The 21,123-nt window shown below is 44.7% G+C and overlaps 1 protein-coding gene across 1 annotated transcript in view; it reads left to right on the forward strand.

The window, feature by feature from the left end:
* The window catches only part of LOC106996046 (SH3 domain and tetratricopeptide repeat-containing protein 1-like), a 44,778-nt gene that overhangs the window by 6,505 nt on the left and 17,150 nt on the right, over positions 1–21,123 (forward strand). The window contains 2 exon segments of the mRNA XM_077958751.1: positions 10,267–10,291; positions 20,763–20,804. Of these exon segments, the coding sequence (XP_077814877.1) occupies positions 10,267–10,291; positions 20,763–20,804 (67 nt within the window).

Below are 21,123 nucleotides of genomic sequence, written 5' to 3' on the forward strand. Positions count from 1 at the left end.
GTGGCAGTGCCTTCCATGTGGGTGAAGCCCGCCGAGAAAGTACCCCCCCCTCCAGGAGGTGGGGACTGGTGATTGCCTGAGTGAGGAGGCCAGGGATGAGCCCTGGACTAGAACTTGTGACCGGCTGCTTTTCCTTCCCCTCATCTCCCTCCTATTTTTCTACCACCCCCACTTTTTAAAAATTTCTTATAAAAAATTAAGCAAGTATTTTGGTTTCCTTTATTCGCTATTCCTTGCTAATCGTATGCAGAATGAGCCTGGGAAAGTGGAAAGGAAAGTTGTACTTAGCTTCAGATGATCCTTCCAGCCCCGCATTGAGGGGCTTCCGCCAGGTGGCATTGTCAAGTGGCGTTGTGGAGGTCCTCCTTTCAGTCCTCAGTGTTAACCAGCAGAGGCAGGTGACACTTACTCCTGGTTAATGTTGAGGAAGTTGAGCTCAAAGTGGCTAAGGGAACTTCCCAAAGTCACATAGGAAGTAGCAGAGTAGAACCAAACACAGATTGTCTCTGAATCAGGCAGGTCATCGGATTCCAAAATGGGCTCTTAATTTTTGGAGGTCAAAAAGCTGAACAGACAACGCTATTTCTTTTTTCTTCTACTTCTTCTTCTTTTTTTTTTTTTTTTTTTTTTTTGAGCTAGGATTTCGCTATGCTGCCTAGGCTGGTCTAGGCTCAAGCTGTCCTCCTGCCTTAGCGTTCTGAGTACTGGGCTTACAGGTTTGTGTCACCACACCCAACAGAACAGACATTTGTTTAAAGAAGACATACAAATGGCCAAAAAATATGTGAGAAAAATGCTCAGTATCACTTATAATCAGAGAAATGCAAATCAAAACCACAGTGAGGTATCATCTCACCTGTCAGGATGAGTATTACCAAAAAGACAAAAAATAACAAGTGCCGGTGAGGATATGGAGACAAGGGAGCTCTTACACACTCTAGGGGGGTGTACACTAGAGCAGCTGGCTGGGCGCGGGGTGCACGGTGACATCCCAGCACTTTGGGAGGCGGAGGCGGGCAGATCACCTGAGGTCAGGAGTTTGAAACCAGCCTGGCCAACATGGTGAAACCCCATCTCTACTAAAAACACAAAAATTAGCTGGGAGCGGTGGATCACACCTGTAATCCCAGCACTGTTGGGCGGCTGAGGTGGGTGGGTCACTTGAGGCCAGGAGTTCAAGACCAGCCTGGCCAACGTGGTGAAGCCCTATCTCTACTAAAAAATACAAAAATTTGCCAGGTGCAGTGGCGGGTGCCCGTAATCCCAGCTACTCAGGTGGCTGAGGCATGAGAACCACTGGAACCCGGGAGGCAGATGCTACAGTGTGCAAGCCGAGATTACACTACTATACTCCAGCCTGGGCAACAGTGAGACTCTGTCTCGAAGGGAAAAAAGAGAAAGAGTAAGAGTAAGCTAAGGCACCCACTATGGCAAACAGTATGGAGGCTCCTCAGAAAACTGCAAATGAAATTACAGTGTGATCCAGCAGTCCCATTACAGTGTAGATACCCAAAGAAAAGGAAATCAGTGTCGGAGGGGCATCCACACCTCCGTTTCCTACAGCACTGTTCACCATAGCCAAGATATGGAATCAGCCTCGGTGTCCAACAGCAGATGATGGATAGAGAAAATGTGGTCTTTATACACAGTAGCATACTATTCAGCCATAACACAGGATGAAGTCCTGTTATTCTCAGCAACGTGGATGGAACTGGAAGATATTATGAAATAAACCAGGGACAGAAAGTTACACAGCACATGTTCTCTTATGTGGAAGGCAAAAAAGAGTGGATCTCATGGAAGTTGAAAGTAGACAGCGGATCCTAGAGGGTGAGAAGGGTGGGGGAAGAGGGAGATAGGGAGAAATTTGTTAAAGGATACAAAATTATAGCTGGATAGGAATAAGTTCTAGTGTTCTATAACATAGGATGACTATAGTTAACAAGAATATATAGTTTCAGACTGGGAGCGGTGGCTCATGCCTGTAATCCTAGCACTTTGGGAGGCTGAGGTGGGTGGATCACCTGAGGTCAGGAGTTTGAGACAAGCCTGGCCAACGTGGTGAAACCCCGTCTCTACTAAAAATACAAAAATTACCTGGGCATAGTGGTGAGTGCCTGTGTAATCCCAGCTACCAGGGAGGCCGAGGCAGGAGAATAGCTTGAACCTGGGAAGCAGATGTTGCAGTGAGCTGTGATCACACCACTGCCCTGTAGCCTGGGCAACAGAGGAAGACTTTGTCTCAAAAAAAAAAAAAAATATATATATATATATATATAGTTCCAGATAACTGGAGGAAGGGTATTGAACGTTACCAACACAAAGAAATGATAAATGTTTCAGATGGTGGATATGCTAATTATGCTGATCACCTACAATACATGTATTATAACATCACCATGTGTACTACATACATATGTACAGTACGCAATTATGTGTCAATTAAAAAAGAAAAAACTGAACTTAGATTGGAATGGCTATGAAGTAGCTAGCTTTTTCATATTTTTTATATAGACCCTAGGCATTTATTTTAAGTAAACTACCCTTGGCTTCAGGAAATGTTTAGTATTTGAATTTTAGCCTTGCATTTTATAATACAGAGAAGTAAAACTGTAGGCTTGCCTTAGATACAGTCACAGGGATTTGCCGTGATGACCTTTTTATGTAATAAGGGGGAATATACCTTAATTAATAGGCATACATGCTCAGTTTTCTCCCTCGTACACATTTTTAGTTGTTGTCCCGGCATTGTGATACTTATGTAAACAGTATGAGATATCTTAGGTAGGAATCAGAATTTTAAGGTAAGAATACTTAAAGTTATGTATTTTTCAAACTTCCAAACTGGATATTTTACATGTCCATTATATAACTGTAATTAAATTATCAAAAAGACAATACCTGTCTTTAATATGGGTGATGCTCTAGCTTTTCTTTTCTTTTCTTTTCTTTTTTTTTTTTTTTTTTTTTGAGACAGGGTCTCACTTTCTCCCAGGCTGGAGTGTAGTGGTGCGATCATGGCTCACTGCAGCCTCAGCCTCATAGGCTTGAGAGATCCTCCCACCTCAGCCTCCCAAGTAGCTGGGACCACAGGTGTACAACACCATGCCCAGCTAATGTTTAAAATTTTTTGCAGAGACAGGGCCTCCCTCTGTTGCTCAGGCTGGTCTGGGATTCCTGGATTCAAGTGATTCTCCTGCTTCATCCTCCCAAAGTGCTGTGATTACAGGCATGTGCCACTGCCTGGCCCCATATAAGTGGGATGATGACTTGAGCCTAGGAGTTCCACACCAGCCTGGGTAACATGGCACAAGACCCTGTCTCTACAAAAACTAAAAAAATTAACTGGTCATGGTGGCACCTGCCTGTGGTCCCAGCTACTCCAGGAGGCTGAGGCGGGAGGATAACTTGAGCCCAGGAGTCAAGGCTGCAGTGAGCTCTGATCTTGTCATTGCATTCCAGCCTGGGTGACAGAGTGAGACCTTGTCTCTTAAAAAAAGTTACTGGCTACCTGATTATTCATAGGAAAAAAACCTGAACTCTGCTCTAAACCTCATACCTCGTACAAAAATTAACTCAAAATGGATCATGGACTAAAATGTAAAATGCAAAATAAAGATGAAAAGAGGAGCTAGAGACTGGGAGAAACTATTTGCAAACCACATGTCTGATAAAGGCCTCATATCTATAATATATAAAGAACTATCAAAATTCAGCAGTGAAACTGAATCATCTAGTTTGAAAATGAATAAAAGACCTGAAGAGACATTTCAGATAACATATAAGCACATGAAAAGCTGTTCAACATCATGAGCAATCAGAAAAATGCACACTAAAGCCACGTCACTATACACCTATCAGAATGCCTAAAATAAAAAGTAGTAACAAGACCAATGCTGCTGAGGACGCAGGGAAATGGGATCACTCACACTTGGCTGGTGGGAATGGAAGACGGTACAGCCATTCTGGAAAACAGCTTGACAGTTTCTTAAAAAACTCAATGTGCAATTGCCATAGGAGGCAGCACTCACATTCATGGGCAGTTATCCCAGAGAAATGAAGACTTATGTTGACACAAAAGCCTATATGTATCTGTTCATAGCAGCATTATTTATAAAGGCTAGAAACTGGAAACAACCTGGAGACTGCTCAGCAGGTGAATGGTTAAACCAACTGGTGCACCCAGGCCCCAGATACCACTCTGCAGTAGTTAATGACATCCGTGTTCATCAGTCTTTCAAACTAGAAACCACCATTATGTTTACTCCCCTTTTTTCCATCCTGGGTCTGAGTGGATTTCATTTTGCATTTCTTTCCAATGCATTTTCCCTCTGTCCTTTCTGCTTGCGCCTCATGCCTCATTTGAACCGTTGTAAGAGCCACCGAATTGTTTCTCTGCCTCATCATGGAATCCTTTCTACACTTCATGCCCCGCATTGCCATTGGAGCAATCTTTCCAAAACATGAACAAACTAACTTAAAAGAAATATCCCAGGTAGCCTTCCAAATAAGTATAAGCTTTCTGTTAGAAGTTTGACTTCTTGTCTATAGGGAACCCCAGGACTGTAGAGAGACGGATTTGCTGTCTGCATTTTAAGATCAGGCAGAAATCCCTGGAGGGGCCCATGTGGAATAGTGGCACAAATACCGGTTCTAGAATCAGAAGCCCTCATATCCTGGTTCTAACACTAGCTGGATGTTCTTGAAAAGTTTTGATTTCATAACCTCAGAAACTCCATTTCTTAAGAAATGGAGATGGGAAAACATACTCAAGGGATCACACAAGGCTACTGGGAGGAGCAGATGAGGGGCATGGTGAACATGCTGTGTAATCCGTGAAGTACGTCGTATGTGTGAGAAGTGGAACTGTGTGGATAACGGTTCTGGAATCATTGTATGAAAACGATGGAAAGCACATTCGTAGTTCTGCCTGATGATACCACTGGGCACCTGTGTTGTACGTGACTGCAACATGGGTGAGGCCCGGGTCAGTACAGCTCACAGTTTGGTTTTCATGCAGTTAGAAAGGCCCGAGAGGACCCTTCCCCCCACCAGCTGTAGGAAGGAGGAGGCTGTCTCCTGCCTCTATTTGGTGGGGTTGTCTGTGGCTCCTTAGGGACAGGAATGCAGGGAGTGGGGGAAGAAAGGCGGCCTGACTGCTAACTAGTCACCCTTCCCCCAGGAAGGAGTGGAGGGGTCATTTCGTGGTAACTTGCCAAGTCTTTCTTAACCCATCTGCTCTTTGAAATGATGAGCATGACAAGTAAAAGAACCGTTAGAGACAGATGGGCTGTGTGTCCCGTGCGTTTATGGCTTTGTGGCCTCAAAGCTGCCAGAACTCGATAGCTTTCTGGGGAACGGTGGGTCAGCCAAGGGGCTGCAAATAGTGAGAGGAAGAAAATTCTCCCTCACTGCTCTGGTCTGGGAGTGATTACTGAGGAGAGCGGCATGGAGGGCCCAGCCGTGGGGTCCCTCTCAAACACACCCTCACCTCAGTGGGAATGCGGGTCTCAACCTCTCTAGGCCTCCGTGATTTTCATCTGTCACATACTCACCTCCAGCAGGGATGTCAATGGTGATGAGATGAGGGAGCATCCTAGCACATGTGGCACTTAGTAGGCTTGTGGTGAGTGGACGCTGGCGTCAGTGGGACAGGAGACTGGGAGCTGCATGTGGACGCACTCACGTGCTGGTTGCATGAGTGGACAGAGGAGAGAGGGACGCTGTGCCGTTCTCCTTTTGGTCTGTCACTCCCGCTGTTGTGAACAGAATCCGTGAGTGTATTCTGTAGCCCCAGTCAACTTGGTAGGCTGATTGCTCAATTTTTTGCTTCCACTTTTGATTTCTTAAGAGTGGGAAAAGGAATACTTCAGTTACTTTTCTGGTTGATGGCATACATTCCTTGATATCACCTTAATGCTTTTTAATTTCTATGTATTTTGGATGCTGGAGCTTGCCTGACATCTGTGTTTTTATGCCTCACCCTCGTGCATAACTGTTGGCCACACCAGGACCAGAGAGAAGTGACCAGACCGATTGGTAGCAGGGCTAGGACTGGAATTCTCCAGCCTTTTGATGCCCAGCAGGCTCTGTTTTCTGTATTGCACTGCTCTTCCCTATTTCGACCCCTGTTAGGACAGTGGATGTGAAATGTAGCTGGGCGCTTTTGGGGGTGTGCTAGGAGTGTGGCAGATGCCTCAAACTGGCATTTTCCCCTGATTCTGAATTCTCGTGGCTCAGAGTCAGTCTCTAGGCTACTGACAGGGAAGATACAGGAAGTTGTTTTGTATGACAAACTATGCCAGGGCATTTTTTTCACCCGGCAATTTATTTGGTTTGGACTGGAATAAATCTCTGATATTGGTTTCTTTGCCAATATTATTAGGGAGTGGAGCCTGACTTGTTAACTTAGTCCGATTCATAGTGCTTAGAATCTCAGTGAGTGTGTGTTGAACGTAGCGGAAGTGTGAGAGCATCTTGGACAGTGGTTTGCAAACCTAGCTGCATCTGGGGGGCTGTGAAAAACACATGCGTGCTTACTCCAGACCAGTTGAAATAGAATCTGCAGGAATGGAGCCTGGGCAGCTCTAGTGCGGTTAAAAACCCCCAGGTGGTTCTGATATACCCTAAAGGTTGAGTAAAGGTTGAGATCCACTGATCCACAGTGAATTGGAGTCCTGGATCATAGACATGCCTTACGCTTTCACCAGCTTAGAATGGCTCTTGTGCTTTAGAACTGTGAAAAAGTGTTATGCAAACAAGTGTGGAAATAGCCTAAATGCCACATCCTGTTACTACCTGTCATGAAGTACATTGACCAGTTATTCACTCTATTCTGATCTCTACCCATTCCACCTTTTCTTCATGGAACAATAATTTGACAGTTGGTTATGCAGAAGCATTGTAAGTCCAGTTTGATTGGCAGGAAACGATTTTGGGTATGAAGTACTCTTTAGGCATTTATTGAACTCTTGTTTGTACCACCGCTGTGCTGGACAGTTTATAAATATTACTTCTTTAAACAAGGCCTATGGAGTCAGGCTGCCTGGGTTTTGCTAACTAGCTGTGCCATTTGGGACAAGTTTTTAAGCATATATAAACCTGACTTTCATCTATGAAATGGGATGACAAGGGGTCATTATCATCTCACAGGATCGTGCAAATGTGTGTGTAAAGTGCTTAGTTTGGTGCCTAACACATAGTAACTACTCAGTAAAGTTATTATTACACCATCATCATCATATTTAAATGTAAATATTAAGAGCTAATAAATTTGTAAAAGGTACTATACCTTTACCCCTTGAACCAAAGACTACTTTAGTTTTAAGCGGTTGGGTGAATTTATCACTTAAATATTGGCCTCTTGAATACCTTGAATTTCAATTGAACGTAGCCAGAGGATTTCATAATTGGACCGTTGCCTCTGGAACTTGGAGCTTTGTTTGTTTGTTTGGTTTCACTTCCTACACTAAGCATGCGGCTGTGCACACCTTTATGATGACTTCTGGTACTGGGGAATCAAAGCTTCATTCGCTTCTTTGGAGGAGATGATCTTATGCTATATGAAGCACTCAGACTTTGTTAACTGTGTACCATCCAGACAAGAGCAGGTGCTTCCCATGGCAGCCTGTCCTTTTCTTAGCTCTCTCATCAATCTAGCCTGTTCCTTCTATTCCTCTTTATACTAGAACTTCTCTTTGAACAAGGAATGTTGTTTTGTCACTACTAGGTCCCCAGCAATTAGTAATGCCTAGCACATACTAGGTGCTTCCTGAATGTTAATAGGTGATAATCTAGCAGAACACAAGATAAATCCGCAGGTTGAGATTTAAGCTGAGTGGTATGAGCGCTGCATTAGCAAACTTATTAAATCAATTTTGTTAATACAAGTTTAACATATCTTAGTAACTGACTTAGTTCAGGAGTCATTTACTGAGTGTCTTCTAGGCCAGACATTGGGGACAGAAAGGTAATAATATATGATCCCTGCCTCATGCGCAGGAAGTCTAGTGTGATGGACAGACACGTGCCAATGGCTGCCATGGAATATGGTGAGCATTAAGATAAAGGGGCACCCTGTGTGCCCTTGGAGCATAGAGCAGGGCTTGTGTTCTGGGAACATGGGCTCCATGTGAAAACACAATTTAAATTTTTTTTTTTTTTTTTTTTGAGATAGAGTCTTGCTCTGTGGTCCAGGCTGGAGTACAGTGGTGTGATCTCGGCTCACTGCAACGTGCTCCCCCGAGGTTCAAGCGATTCTCGTGCCTCAGCCTCCCGAGTAGCTGGGATAACAGGTGTGCACCACCACGCCCGTCTAATTTTTGCATTTATAGTAGAGATGGAGTTTCACCGTGCCGGCCGGGTTGGTCTTGGACTCCTGACATCAGGTGATCCTCCCGCCTTGGCCTTCCAAAGTTCCGGGATTATAGGCATGTAAGTATTCATCCTTTTAAATATCTGCGGGTAGCACTTAACTTTAAATGGGTACTAATTAAACTATTGAATGACTTTAGTAAGGATTGAATGACTTTGCTCGGGCCTCGTTTTTAATTTCCTTCATTAGAGAAAAAAAAAAAAAAATGCAGGTTGAATATCCCTCATTCAAACTGCTTGGAACCAGAAGTGTCTCAGATTTTTTTACATTTTTGGATTTTTGAATATTTGTATTATACTTGCTGGTTGAGCCTCCTGAATTCAAAAATCCAGAGTCTGAGCTGTTCCAATGAACATTTCGTGGAGCGTCACGTCGGCACTCAAAAGTTGTGGATTTTGGAGTTTCTGGTTAGGGAGACTCATCCTGTATGGGTGCTGGATTGTCGCAGGAGTTCCGGACCAGAGGTTGGGTGACTAGGGTTTGGTTTTCACTTTGTTACTAAACAGGTTGTTTTCTTCCATACGCTCAGCTTTAGATCCCCCGGTTGTCAAAGAAGGGAATGGGCCATCTCATGTTTAAGGCCTCTGTTAGTTCTGACTTGGAGACACCTGGCTTCAGTTCATCTTCCTTAGGAGTGGACAAAGAATATGGGAATTTTGAAATTGTTAGTCAACATCTACAGGGTCGTTGCAGCCTGGTTTTGGGTAAAGGTCATCTTTAGTGAGCCCAGGGAGAAACAGTGGTTTAGCTGTCAGCTGAGAGGGGTAAGTGGTCCTATTAATTTTCCTCTGTGGTAGTGGAAGCATTGTTTAGGGTCACAGCGTCAGTGGAGCTGGCTGGAAAGAGGAGGGGAACTCACTCTTACAGGTTATATTGAATGTGTTTTCAGTCACTAAATGCTTTTTATGATATGTTTTTCAGGATTTAAGTGTTGTGTGATTTCTCTGTGTTAAGCACAGGAAATTTAACATCAGCAAAAAAGAATGCTCTTTTTTCCTTTTTTTTTTTTTTTTTTTTTTTTTTGAGATGGGGTTTCCCTCTTGTCATCCAGTCTGGAGGGCAGTGGCATGACCTCAGCTCACTGCTACCTCGGCCTCCTGAGTTCAAGCGATTTTCCTGCCTCAGCCTCCCGAGTAGCTGGGATTACAGGTGCCCGCCAGCATGCCCGGCTAATTTTTGTAGTTTTAGTACAGATGGGGCTTTGCCATATTGGCCAGGGTGTTCTTGAACTTCTGACCTCAGGTGATCCTCCTGCCTCGGCTTCCCAAATTGCTGGGATTACAGGCATGAGCTGCCATGCCTGGCCTTGAATGTTCTTTCTATGGGAATCTACAAAAGCCAGGTTTTGAGTCTAGTGGCAGAAAACCTCTTCTTCATTGTTGAGCTGTGCTGTGAGCTTAGAGGGCTTCAAGCCCAGCTGGAAAAGCTGTAGTATTTTATGTCAGTTGGCTGTCTTGGAGAACTTAATGAGCACTGGGCTGGAGTGATACTGTCAGAGTTCATGAGCGGTTTGAGGCTCTCAAAGCCTAGATACTGGGGTCGCCCAAATACATCGGCTGGACTCACTATTTCTCTCGGGAGTCGGGGGTTGGAAAATGCTGTGGTCTTAACTCTGCTCTTAATTTGATGGTGCTGTTATGAATGGTAAGAATGATTTCATACGTTTGCATTTTGCTTTGTAATTCACAGAGAATTTAAAAATCCGTTATCTGATTTTATTCCCTCAGCAGTTCTGTGAAAAAGGCAGAGCAGTTTTCCTATCTTCTGTTTTCCCGTGATTCTCTTGTGGCTCACAGAAGCTAAGAGCCTTCACCAAGGTCTTAGGGTGAATGAGTCGCAGAGCTGGGAGTAGAGGCTCAGGCTTCTAGGGACCCTGTTTCTTCCTCGAATAGCTCGCTCCCGTGGCGCTGTGCTCAGGTGAGGGCACATGCTCGGTTTGGTCTTTTGTAAATCCCTGCCCCATTTCGGGGGAGGTTCTTGGGAGGCTTCTATTCATTTTGGAGCATTTAAGTATCTTGTCCTCTCTCCCTCTTCCCAGATGCATGAGCATTTCTGCAGGCTCCCAGGCTGGCCCTTGTGCGTGGGGGCGTCTCCTACCTCCACATTGCTTGCATGCCCTCTTCTGAAGGTGCTTTTCCCCGCATGGAACCCCCTCGTGCTGCCTCCACACTGCAGGCTGTTCGGTAAATGTTACTGACTGAGCATCGTTGTTTTCTAGAAATGGGACGGGGTACGGATGCCAAGTTCTTTTCTGTGTGAAGGCTGCGATTGTATCATCTTGCCTTCCCCGTGTGTGCTCCTTGAGGGTGTCGCTGTGCTGCGGTCATCTGTGTTCCCTAGGGTGCTTCCCTTGGAGTCCCGGCCATAGCAGACATGCAGTCAGTGTTCATGGCCTAAATGAGAGGAAGGCCAACAGAGCCATTAAATCTGGAAAATGACAAGTGAGGGAAAGGAATTTTTATTGAAGGCGTGTGAAAAAGAAATCTTTTTAGAAAAGTTGACCTGTTTCTCAACTGGAGTTGAATTTCAGCTCAGAAAAGCAGCTGTGTGCCCAGAAGGCTTTGGGATTTCAGTTTGTGACAGATGAATTGAATTCGTTGTTGTATGAATGTATTATCCTTTTGTGGTTTTATTAGGCCTTTCTCCCAAATGGAATCGATTTTTCTATAAAAGTCACACTTCCTTTTTGAGAAGTGTAACACTAATTGTATGGGATGGTCTCCCAAAAGATGACCTGCCAGGAACCAAACACTGCCTGAGACTCACGGCCCCTGGTTTCTGCCTGTGCAGCTGCAGGGCAGAGAGGCACGCTCGAGCTGAAATCAAGACGCATGTCTGCATCTTCCCTTTCTTGACTGCTGTTTCGTCTCTGAGCTGGCCTGCCTTCAACGTCTAGGAGCTTGGTGGGTGTAGACACATTACGGTACGGAGGAGGGATATGGTGTTACAACAGCCAGGAGACTCGCTGAAGTCTCTGTTCTCTTCCTGTCACTGCTCTGACTTTGTATAAGTCACATGTGTAGGGCTGTGCCCAGTGGCTTACACCTGTAATCCCAGCACTTTGGGAGGCCGACCTGGGAGGATCTCTTGAGCCCAGAGTTTGGAACCAGTCTGGGCAACATGGTGAAAGCCCATCCCTACCAAAAATAAAAATTAAAAAATTAGCCAGGTGTGGTGGCTCATGCCTGTAATCCCAGCTACTGGAGAGGCTGAGGTGTGAGAATCACTTGAGCCCGGGAAGTCGAGGCTGCAGTGAACCATCATCATGCCAGTGCACTCCAGCCTGGTCAGAGCAAGACCTTGTCTCAAAACAAACAAAAGCAAACAGAAACCCATGTGTAATAGTGGCAGTAGTTAACTTTTGAAAGTTTGAAGAAAACTTCCTAAATCACCTGTGACCATGGACAACTTACTTAGCCTTTCTATGCCTCAGTTTCCTCATCTATGAAAAATGAGAGAATATGGTACTGATCTTGCAGGATTTCAATGAGAACTAAACGAGATCAAACTCAGAGCCTGGCACCTCGTGAGCCCACACTCAGTGTTATTATTTCAATATTTTAGAGGAAAATGAATGCTAATGGGTCATTATGGCTCAACATAGTCTATCACTGATGTTACTCATGGTATTGGAAGGAACGTGAATTCCATATAGATAGTGTGATGGAGAAAGTATTTTGGGCATTGGCAGTATTGATTCAAAGAACAAAGGACGTGTCTGTCCTGTGTGGAGAGCCGTTTCCGCTTGTTTCTTTAAATGCTATGGGAAAAGCCGTGGACCCTGTGCTCTCTGCCCGACAGCTTCAGTCTCCGCATATTGATTTGGCCAATTGTCGCTTGCTGTCATCATGGCAGCAGCAGTTGAAGGGACAGTTTGTCTTGATTTGCATTTTTGTGTGTTTGTGTTATTTATAGACAATTAAGACATGGAAGCCTGTTTATGGCAAGCTGGCAAATTCAGCAAAACTTGGAGAAACCTGTTAGCACAGTTTGCACGTGTGCGGGCACAGAGCAGCCAAATAAACACACACGTTTTCCTGTATTTTAAAACTCTCTGGAAAAAAAAAAAAAAAGACATTAAACCATTGCCCAGATGGCTTCTAGAGCTAGAGCTTTTTCCTTGAAGTACATGAGTATGGCTGTCAGACATCTGAAACCCGAAGCCATCTTAAAACATCATTTTGATGCTACCCCCTATCCGCCTTTTTTTCCTGTTTGTAAGGGACAAGGATCCAGGAAGGAAAGTAACAGCTTACAAAGGCTTTTGTTACAACTAATCGTTCATGTTCTTTCTTTTGGTATCTTATTCTCTGTTTACATTTTTTTTTAATTTTTACATTTTTTGAGACAGATCCTTGCTCTGTCACCCAGGCTGGAGTGCAGTGGCATGATCTCGGCTCACTCCAACCTCTGCCTCCCAGGTTCAAGTGATTCTTGTGCCTCAGCTTCCTGAGTAACTGAGATTACAGGCATGTGCCACCACGTCCAGCTAATTTTTATGTTTTTAGTAGAGACAGGGTTTCGCCGTTTTGGTCAAGCTGATCTTGAACTCCTGAACTCAGGTGATCTGCCTGCCTCAGTCTCCCAAAGAGCTGAGAGTACAGGTGTGAGCCACGGCGCCCGGCCGCTGTTTCCATTTTGTAACGCTAGCGTCACCCCAGTGTAGGGTGGCTAGGGGTATTCTTCTTTCCTGTTTCCTGGTGTATTTTCCTCTACAGTATTGATCACTCTTTAACATACTTTTTGGTTGTCTGTCTCTACCTACAAAAATGTATGTTCCCTGTTATATCACCAGTGATTGGCACGTAGATAGTTCGTCAATATTTGTTGAATGAATGAATGAATGAATGAATGGGCTGAAATAACCTTATTCTTCTTTCTTCTGTCACTTCCCACCAAATGCTTTTGGAAAACGCTATGTGAACAGGGATCATAAGCAGAAGAGGTTACACACATGGCTGTGGGATAGCCCATCATCCTCAGATACTTGTCTGGAAGGAGGTGGAGTACTTGAGTAGAAATGATACAAGATAACTTCTTCAGAAAATCAGCCAAGTGTCACAGCTTTTCACACAGGCGTGTGATATTTGTGTATGTGTGTATGAAGAGCTGTCGTGGCCTGGAATCACTGGCCTTTAGATCCCTTGTACAGATGGAAAAGTAAAGTCGGAGGCCCAGGAATGCTGTAGGCCACCGAGGTAGAGTCCCTGTCTGCCCTTCTCAGTGCCCAATCACTTCTCACTGCATTCCCCTCTTTACTGCTAAAGTCACATTCCCTGACTCTGAATGTGTAACCACGAGGGAGAAAATGTACTCCAGGCTCACAATTTGTGGAGAAAAAGCCCAGCAGCTGAAAATAATGTTCACAAAGTTTGTACCTAGAAAAAGTGGCCATTTCTATCATGTCTTTGAATTTCCTTGTTTCTTATACATTTTATAAACAAGACAGTAGAAGGAGATTCGGGAACAGCAACTTTAGAACAAGGGGGAAAAAATCGAACCTAAAGCGGTCCAGTTTCTGTTTTCTTCTCAGTTTAGGGCTGAGGCAATTTAGCTTCCTGTCTAAGGGACTACTCAAATCTGATTAGAAGCCATTGTGGGCTGGTAATTATCTGTAATTTTAGGAAGACAGATGCAGCACCAACTCTGTTCTCTAATAGCAGGCTTATTAATTTTAAATTTGCATGGCAGGAGAAGCAGATGGCGAGGTGGGATAAGCGTTCTGATGCTTGGTCATTGATAGCTTTTTACTTCCACGTATCACATGGGGATTTGGGACCCGGGAAGCCCGCTGAGAACTGATGATTGTCTGTCCCCTAATCAGCTGGGTTCTTTTTCATCCTGAGCTCAGAAAGATTGCTCCTACTGCAGCCAGGGAAGACAGCTTGTTGACTGGTTAGAAATCATGGCAGGTCATTTTCTCCACCCGCAGTTCACAGTTGGAAAGCAGAGCTATCAAAAAGTGGTCTTCTCTGTTGTATTTCAAATCTGGGTGTTTAAAAAATTATGTAAGTAAATTAAGCATTTCTTTAACGGTAGTTGTGTGTGTTCTTTGAAGGGGTGGCCTGCCCCTCCACACCTGTGGGTGTTTCTCGTTAGGTGGAACGAGAGACTTGAGAAAAGAAATAAGACACAGAGACAAAGTATAGAGAAAGAAAAGCGGGGGCCCAGGGGACCGGCGCTCAGCTTACAGAGGACCCACGCCGGCACCGGTCTCTGAGTTCCCTTAGTATTTATTGATAATTATCTTTACCATCTTAAAGATAAGGGAGTGGCAGGACAATAGGATCATTGTAGGGAGGAAATCGGCAGTAAGACATATGAACAAAAATCTCTGTGACATGAATAAGTTTAAAGGAAAATGCTGTGCCTTGAGATGCATATGCAAACATCTCCATAAACCTTTTAGCATTATTGTTTCAGTCTATCACATGGGGAGAAACCTTGGACAATACCTAGCTTTCCTAGGCAGAGGTCCCTGCGACGTTTGGCCGTGTAGGTGTCCCTGGGTAGTTGAAATTAAGAGAATGGTGATGACTTTTAACCAGCAAGCTGCCTTCAGGCACTTGTTTAACAAAGACACATCCTGCACAGCCCAAAATCCATTAAACCTTGAGTCACCGCAGCACATGTCTCTTGCAAGGACAAGGTTGGGGGTAGGGTCACAGATTAACAGTATCTCAAATACAGAACAAAATGGAGTCTCTTATGTCTACTTCTTTCTATATAGACACAGTAACAGGCTGATCTCTCTTTCTTTTCCCCACAGTTCTTGATGCGAATGAGAGGTGCATTCCCTTGTAAATTCCCTGAGAATTAATAGGAGGCTGTGAGCCTTAGAAGAGAAGTTGCTTTTCTAGATGATCACGTAGGTATGATGCTGAGCACTAGACAAAGATGTTGATTGAAGCGATTTTAAAAAATTTTGTCTGAGTTCAGATTTTACACCAATATTTAGAAAATCAGCAAAAGAACTTGGAGGAATGTTCTCAGGCATCCAGTTCAGCCCCCTGCGCACATTGTCATAAAATCCGAGTGTGTGTACAGGGAGACGCATTCCTTTCTGTTCTCATCACAGGTCCTTCCCTGGCTCTGCACCTACCTGTCTTGCGCGTCCGTGTGAAGAGCCCACCAAACAGGCTTTGTGTGAGCAATAAACCTTTTTAGTCAACTGGGTGCAGGCGGGCTGAGTCCGAAAAAGAGAGTCAGCGAAGGGAAATAAGGGTGGGGCCGTTTTATAGGTTTTGGGTAGGTAAAGGAAAATTACAGTCAAAGGGGGGTTGTTCTTTGGTGGGCAGGAGTGGGGGTCACAAGGTGCTCAGTGTGGGAGCTTTTTGAGCCAGGATGAGCCAGGAAAAGGAATTTCACAAGATAATATAATCGCTTAAGGAAAGGACCGGTCATTTTCACTTATTTTGTGGTGGAATGTCATCAGTTAAGGTGGGACAGGGCATTTGCACTTCTTTTGTGATTCTTCAGTTACTTCAGGCCATCTAGGCATATAAGTGCAAGTCACAGGGGATGCGATGGCTTGGCTTGGGCTCAGAAGCATGACATTGCCCTCTTCCCGACCTTCCCTACCTTTTCCCTCCTGTGCGGTTCTCTCACAAAGTGAATGGCCTCAGCCACAGCTTCTCTGCAGCTGCATCAGACTGTGGAGACAGGAGTGGTGGCTCCTGCAGGGCCTGCTGTTCCCACGGAGCCCAGTCTTGCTTGCCGCTGCAACCTGGTCACCATTTTGCACCGAAAGTATGTAATTCTACGGAATGAGAGCCAACATGCTGGGAATGAAGGCGTCTTTATCACGGTGCTCTGCATATTTTAATCTTGGGTAGAAAGTATGGAAAAGTATGTGACACCTGTGGTTTGATGTCAGAAGGACGTTGTGAACTTGATGTGGACTGAGGATGTTCAGGTGCAACAGGCACCCCGGCTTCATTAAATGAGACTTCTCCATCTCCCTGCCAGGCACGCACAGGTGTATGGCCACATCTTATGTGTTATCCTTATCTAGAGTGTGCCTTGGCATCATGCTTAAAGTTACATGATGATATTCTTCCTCATAGAGTAGGTCCCAAACCACATTCAACACAGAAATGTACTCTTGCTGTTCTACATCGAAAGTGCTTTCATATACCAAGTGGGAGAGCAGTCCTAAAATCTGGGCTGGAATCACAGAAGGAAGGCTTTGGGAAGCAATAGATTCCCTAGTCCAAAGCTGGGTTTTGATGAACCTAGAAACAGGACCAAGAGAAGTGAATTTGCCTAAGGCCCAGACAGTGTCTCACGGTAGCATTTGAACGTAGCAGTTTCTTGACCTATTTCTTTAAATGATTAGTCATGCTTCCTCTGATTCCTATATAAACGTATTCCTCATTCATTCTTTTGTTTCAGTGAATTATCGCCGTGCTACCACGTAACAGTATTTGAGTCAAAATGTGGCAGTGTTTATCCCTTTCCAAGGTTTTTAGTTGCACAGTTTGTCAAAGTTGTGCTTACAGTTTCTTGTTGGTTGCAAGGTGTCCTTTCAGAAGCCGATTGTGTGGTGTATTTACATTGCTTGTTGGAGGTAGTTTGGTTAGAACCTACTTCGAGTGGCTGGCGTGGGCCTGGGGGACAATGACAGCTGCCTGCTTCATGGGCAGAGATGAAGTAATTGCTTCCTAGGAAGTACCATCCTCCTGGCCACACTCTCCAGCCCATTTCCTTTGTGGTGGTTTCCTCGCATCTGCACGTTTCTGGCTTCATGTGAGTCTCATTGATTTTAGCATATGACTTCAGGCTGTGGGGAAGAATGGCCATGTTAGCACAGAGATGCACACAAAGGAACAACTGGCTAAATGTGAGGGAAGACATTCTTACAGGGGGTTTCATTTCTTTTATTCTTTAACAGGCAGTCTGGGAAGCATTCTGGACACTTGGCCTGCACTGTCACAGCTCCTCCCTGCAGGATCGCAGATGTTTGGAGATTGTAGTGATAACTGTTATCATTGAGAATGTCATTCTCACAGGCTCTAATAAGTCAGGATTTATTCAGTGTTAATTTGTTAAAGACAACTGTGTTTCTACCAAATCCATGGGAGACGTTTCTCCTGGCAGTGTTGCTGGGGGTATTCCCGTGGCTTAGTCTTAGGGAAGCACACGCCTTTGAATACTGCTGAAGCTGTGAGTACCCAAAGCGCACCACAGTACTTTTGCCATACGGGGTGTTAGTCACTGATACACGTCTCAGTCAGACCTGATGGATTCTTGACCTCTTCCTTTTTTAATTTTTTAATTTTTATTTTATTATTATTTTTTTAAGAGCACAACCCCTCAGGTGGCCACCATGAATCTCTGGTGTTTTCAGTTGGCTGCAGCCTATTTGCCGTCTCTGGTTCAAACATACTCGAAGCCTGATGATGCTTGCCTCGGTTGTTCTACTACTGTGTGACCTCCGCGCCCGCACGGTTCAAGACTGTCAGAGCTGGGAGCCACCTTCACAACTACCAGGGTTTCCGGAACCTCCTTTATCTAGCCCTGGGGATGGAAGAGATGTCATCAGAGGCGGAGGCTTATTAGGTTTACATGCCATTGATAACGAATGAGGAGGTTTTCTTTTATATAAGGGGAACTTCTTATAACGTGCTTTAGTAGGGTAAAGAAGCTTTTGAGGTTTGCTTTCTCTGGAAAGATAATTTGTGATCCTGCTGTTGCTTTCAACAAAAATATAATTTGCATACCAGTGCATGTTGTGTTACTGAGCACTGGCTGACAAGTGGTTCTTAACTCGTCATTCACTCTGCCACTGTTTCTTGAATGGCATATGTTTGCCAGCTGTAGTAGGAAATTGCTAGGCTCTAGGACTAACCGTAATGAAACGAGGGTCCTGGGGGAAGCAAATGCATATAACTATAAAGGTTTGAGGGGATATCAGAGGGGGTGCCTATAGGTGGAAAACTTCGTTCATTCATTGTCCCATCTAGGAGGTTTTGTGTCTTAGCAACGTGTTCCATAGCAACACATCCCTCTATCAAAATATTCATCATATTAAATTGAAATTCTCTGCTTAGGTATGTATTTTTCCGACTAAGTTTAGAACTGGTTAAGGACAGGCTATGGGGTATGTATTATATATATCTACACACACATATATTTATATATATACACACATTACCGTTGTAAATATACAATATGTATTTATATATATACACACATATATATTTCTCCCTCTCTATATGTACATACAACCCACACATATATATGCACACACACATATATATGAAACACACACACACACACACACACACACACACACACACACACACACACTTCTACTGCCAAGCACAGAAAGTCAAAGCTAGGCAACATTTCTTTTAGTGTTCATGAAAAAATAGATGTGTTAGTTGAGAGCGTCCTTAAGTTGCCAGGGGAAAGACAGCATGGATTCACAAAGGGAGATAGTGTTTTTTTTTTTTTTTTCTTTGTTTAATTCTTCAATTCGAAATAATCCAGACTTATGGAAAAGTTGCAAAAATAGTACGGAGAATTCCCATATACTCTTCCCTCAGATTCCCCAAACATTTCACCCCATTTGTACTTTCTCTCTCTGTGGATATAATTTTTTTCTCTTCTGAAATGTTTTAGAGAGGAAGGTAGAATGCAGGGCAGGGTGAAAGGTGGAAGGAGAGAGGTGGGTTGGGAGGCTTTTTTTTTTTTTTTTAACCTCCTGAGATGGAGTTTTGCTCTTGTCACCCAGGCTGGAGTGCAACGGCACGATCTCGGCTCACTGTAAACTCTGTCTTCTGAGTTCAAGTGATTCTCCTGCTTCAGCCTCCCGAATAGCTGGGAGTACAGGCACCCATCACCATGCTTGGTTAATGTTTTGTATTTTTAGTAGAGGGGTTTCACCATGTTGGCCAGGCTGGTCTTGAGCTCCTGACCTCTGATGATCCACCTGCCTTGGCCTACCAAAGTGCTTGGGATTACAGGCATGAGCCACTGTGCCTGGCGATTGGGAGGCTTTTGCAGTAACTCAAAGTGCTATGATGAGGGCTGGACCTGTTTGGAAATGATGAGGAAGGTGAGAAGTGGTTAGGTCTGGCATATATATTGAAAGGAGAGTTTAAATGGGTTGGATGACAAGAGAGAGAAAAAGAAGTTTTCAGGATGATGTCAAGGATTTTAGCCTGAGTAACTGGAAGACTAGAGATGCTGTTATTGGGATCGGGAAGACTATGGGAGGAGTGGGTTATAGCAGGGGGAATCAAAAGTGTGTTTTTGGCATGCTAAATTTGAGGTCCAAAAAGAGATGTCAAAAGTGTTGGCTGGTTGCGGTGGCTCACGCCTGTAATTCCAGCACTTTGGGTGGCTGAGGTAGGCAGATCACCTGAGGTCAAGAGTTCGAGATCAGCCTGATAATTATTAAAATCGATCATTGATGTTTACTAATTAATCATATTATTGCTCCTAATACTGCAGGGGGTGTACACCTACCTGTGGTGTTGTTCCTAATATCCAGGGACAGAGAACATGATCTTAGTTTTAATATCGCAGTAGGTGTACACTCACCCTGTGATACTGATCCTAATATCCAGGGGGTAGAGTATGACATGACTCCCAACATAGCAATGAATGGACAGCCACCCGGTGACATTGCTCCTAATATTCATGGAAGAAGCACATGATATTACTCCCAATATCGCAGGGAGGGTACAGCTCTTCTGTGATATGGTTCCCAGTATCCGGATGGGGAGAGGATGATAATAGTTCCAGTATCGCAGGCTGTGTTCACCCGCCCTGTGATATTGTTATGAGTATCCTGGAAGGGATATGACTCCCCATAGAGCAGGAGGCGTACATCCAGCCTGGGATATTGTTCATAATATCCATGGAGAGGAGAGGCTGATATTACTCCCAATATGGTAGGGGGTGTACATCCACCCTGTGATATTCTTCTTAATATTCCAAGGCTGAGAGGTTGATATTACTCCCAGTATCGCAGACACCGTACACCCCCGTGTGATACTCTTCCTGATATCCAGAAGGGGAGAAGATGGTATTAATCCCCATATCGCAGGAGGTGAACACCCACTCTGATATCTTTCCTAGTATGCATGGGGAGAGGGGATAATATTATTCCCAATATTGCAGAAGATGTACACGCCCCCCCGTGATATTGTCCTTAATATTCCAAGGCACAGAAGACGATGTTACTCCCAATATCGCAGAAAGTGTACACCCCCCAGTGATGTTGTTCCCATGATCCAGGAGGGAAGAGGATGATATGACTTTCAACCCTTGCACCCTGCAATGCTCTCACCCTGCAACACCGACACCAGCTCAACCTGACATGGGAGCAGAGGTGCTGGCTGGGGGTGTTCATTGCTTCTCTTTTCTCCCTTGCCAGACTCAGTAGAGGAAGCTGAGACCGAACAGCCACAGGAACAAGGTGGGTTTTGCCAGTGGCTCAGGCTTCCTCTGGTTATGAGTTGGGCCTTGGGGTAATGCCGGGGGAGGGGACAGAGCTGAGTACAGTGGGCATTGGATGCGACAGTCACCCCTCTGTGGTGCGGGCTGGGGGCTTGGGGGACGTCGCCTGAGGTGGGCCTGAACCTCCCGTCTACTCTGGCACTGGAGGCTGTGGGGTCCCACACTTCTTCCAATGAACATGCTGACCCCCGCCTGGTCCCCGACCGAGGTGGGGCATCCTTTCCACTGCTGGGGCCCACACGTAGCTGTGGGTTCCTTTTTCATGACCTGGAGAAGCT

The sequence above is a fragment of the Macaca mulatta genome, chromosome 13 (genome assembly GCF_049350105.2).
Source record: "Macaca mulatta isolate MMU2019108-1 chromosome 13, T2T-MMU8v2.0, whole genome shotgun sequence".
In the NCBI taxonomy this organism is placed as follows: domain Eukaryota; kingdom Metazoa; phylum Chordata; class Mammalia; order Primates; family Cercopithecidae; genus Macaca; species Macaca mulatta.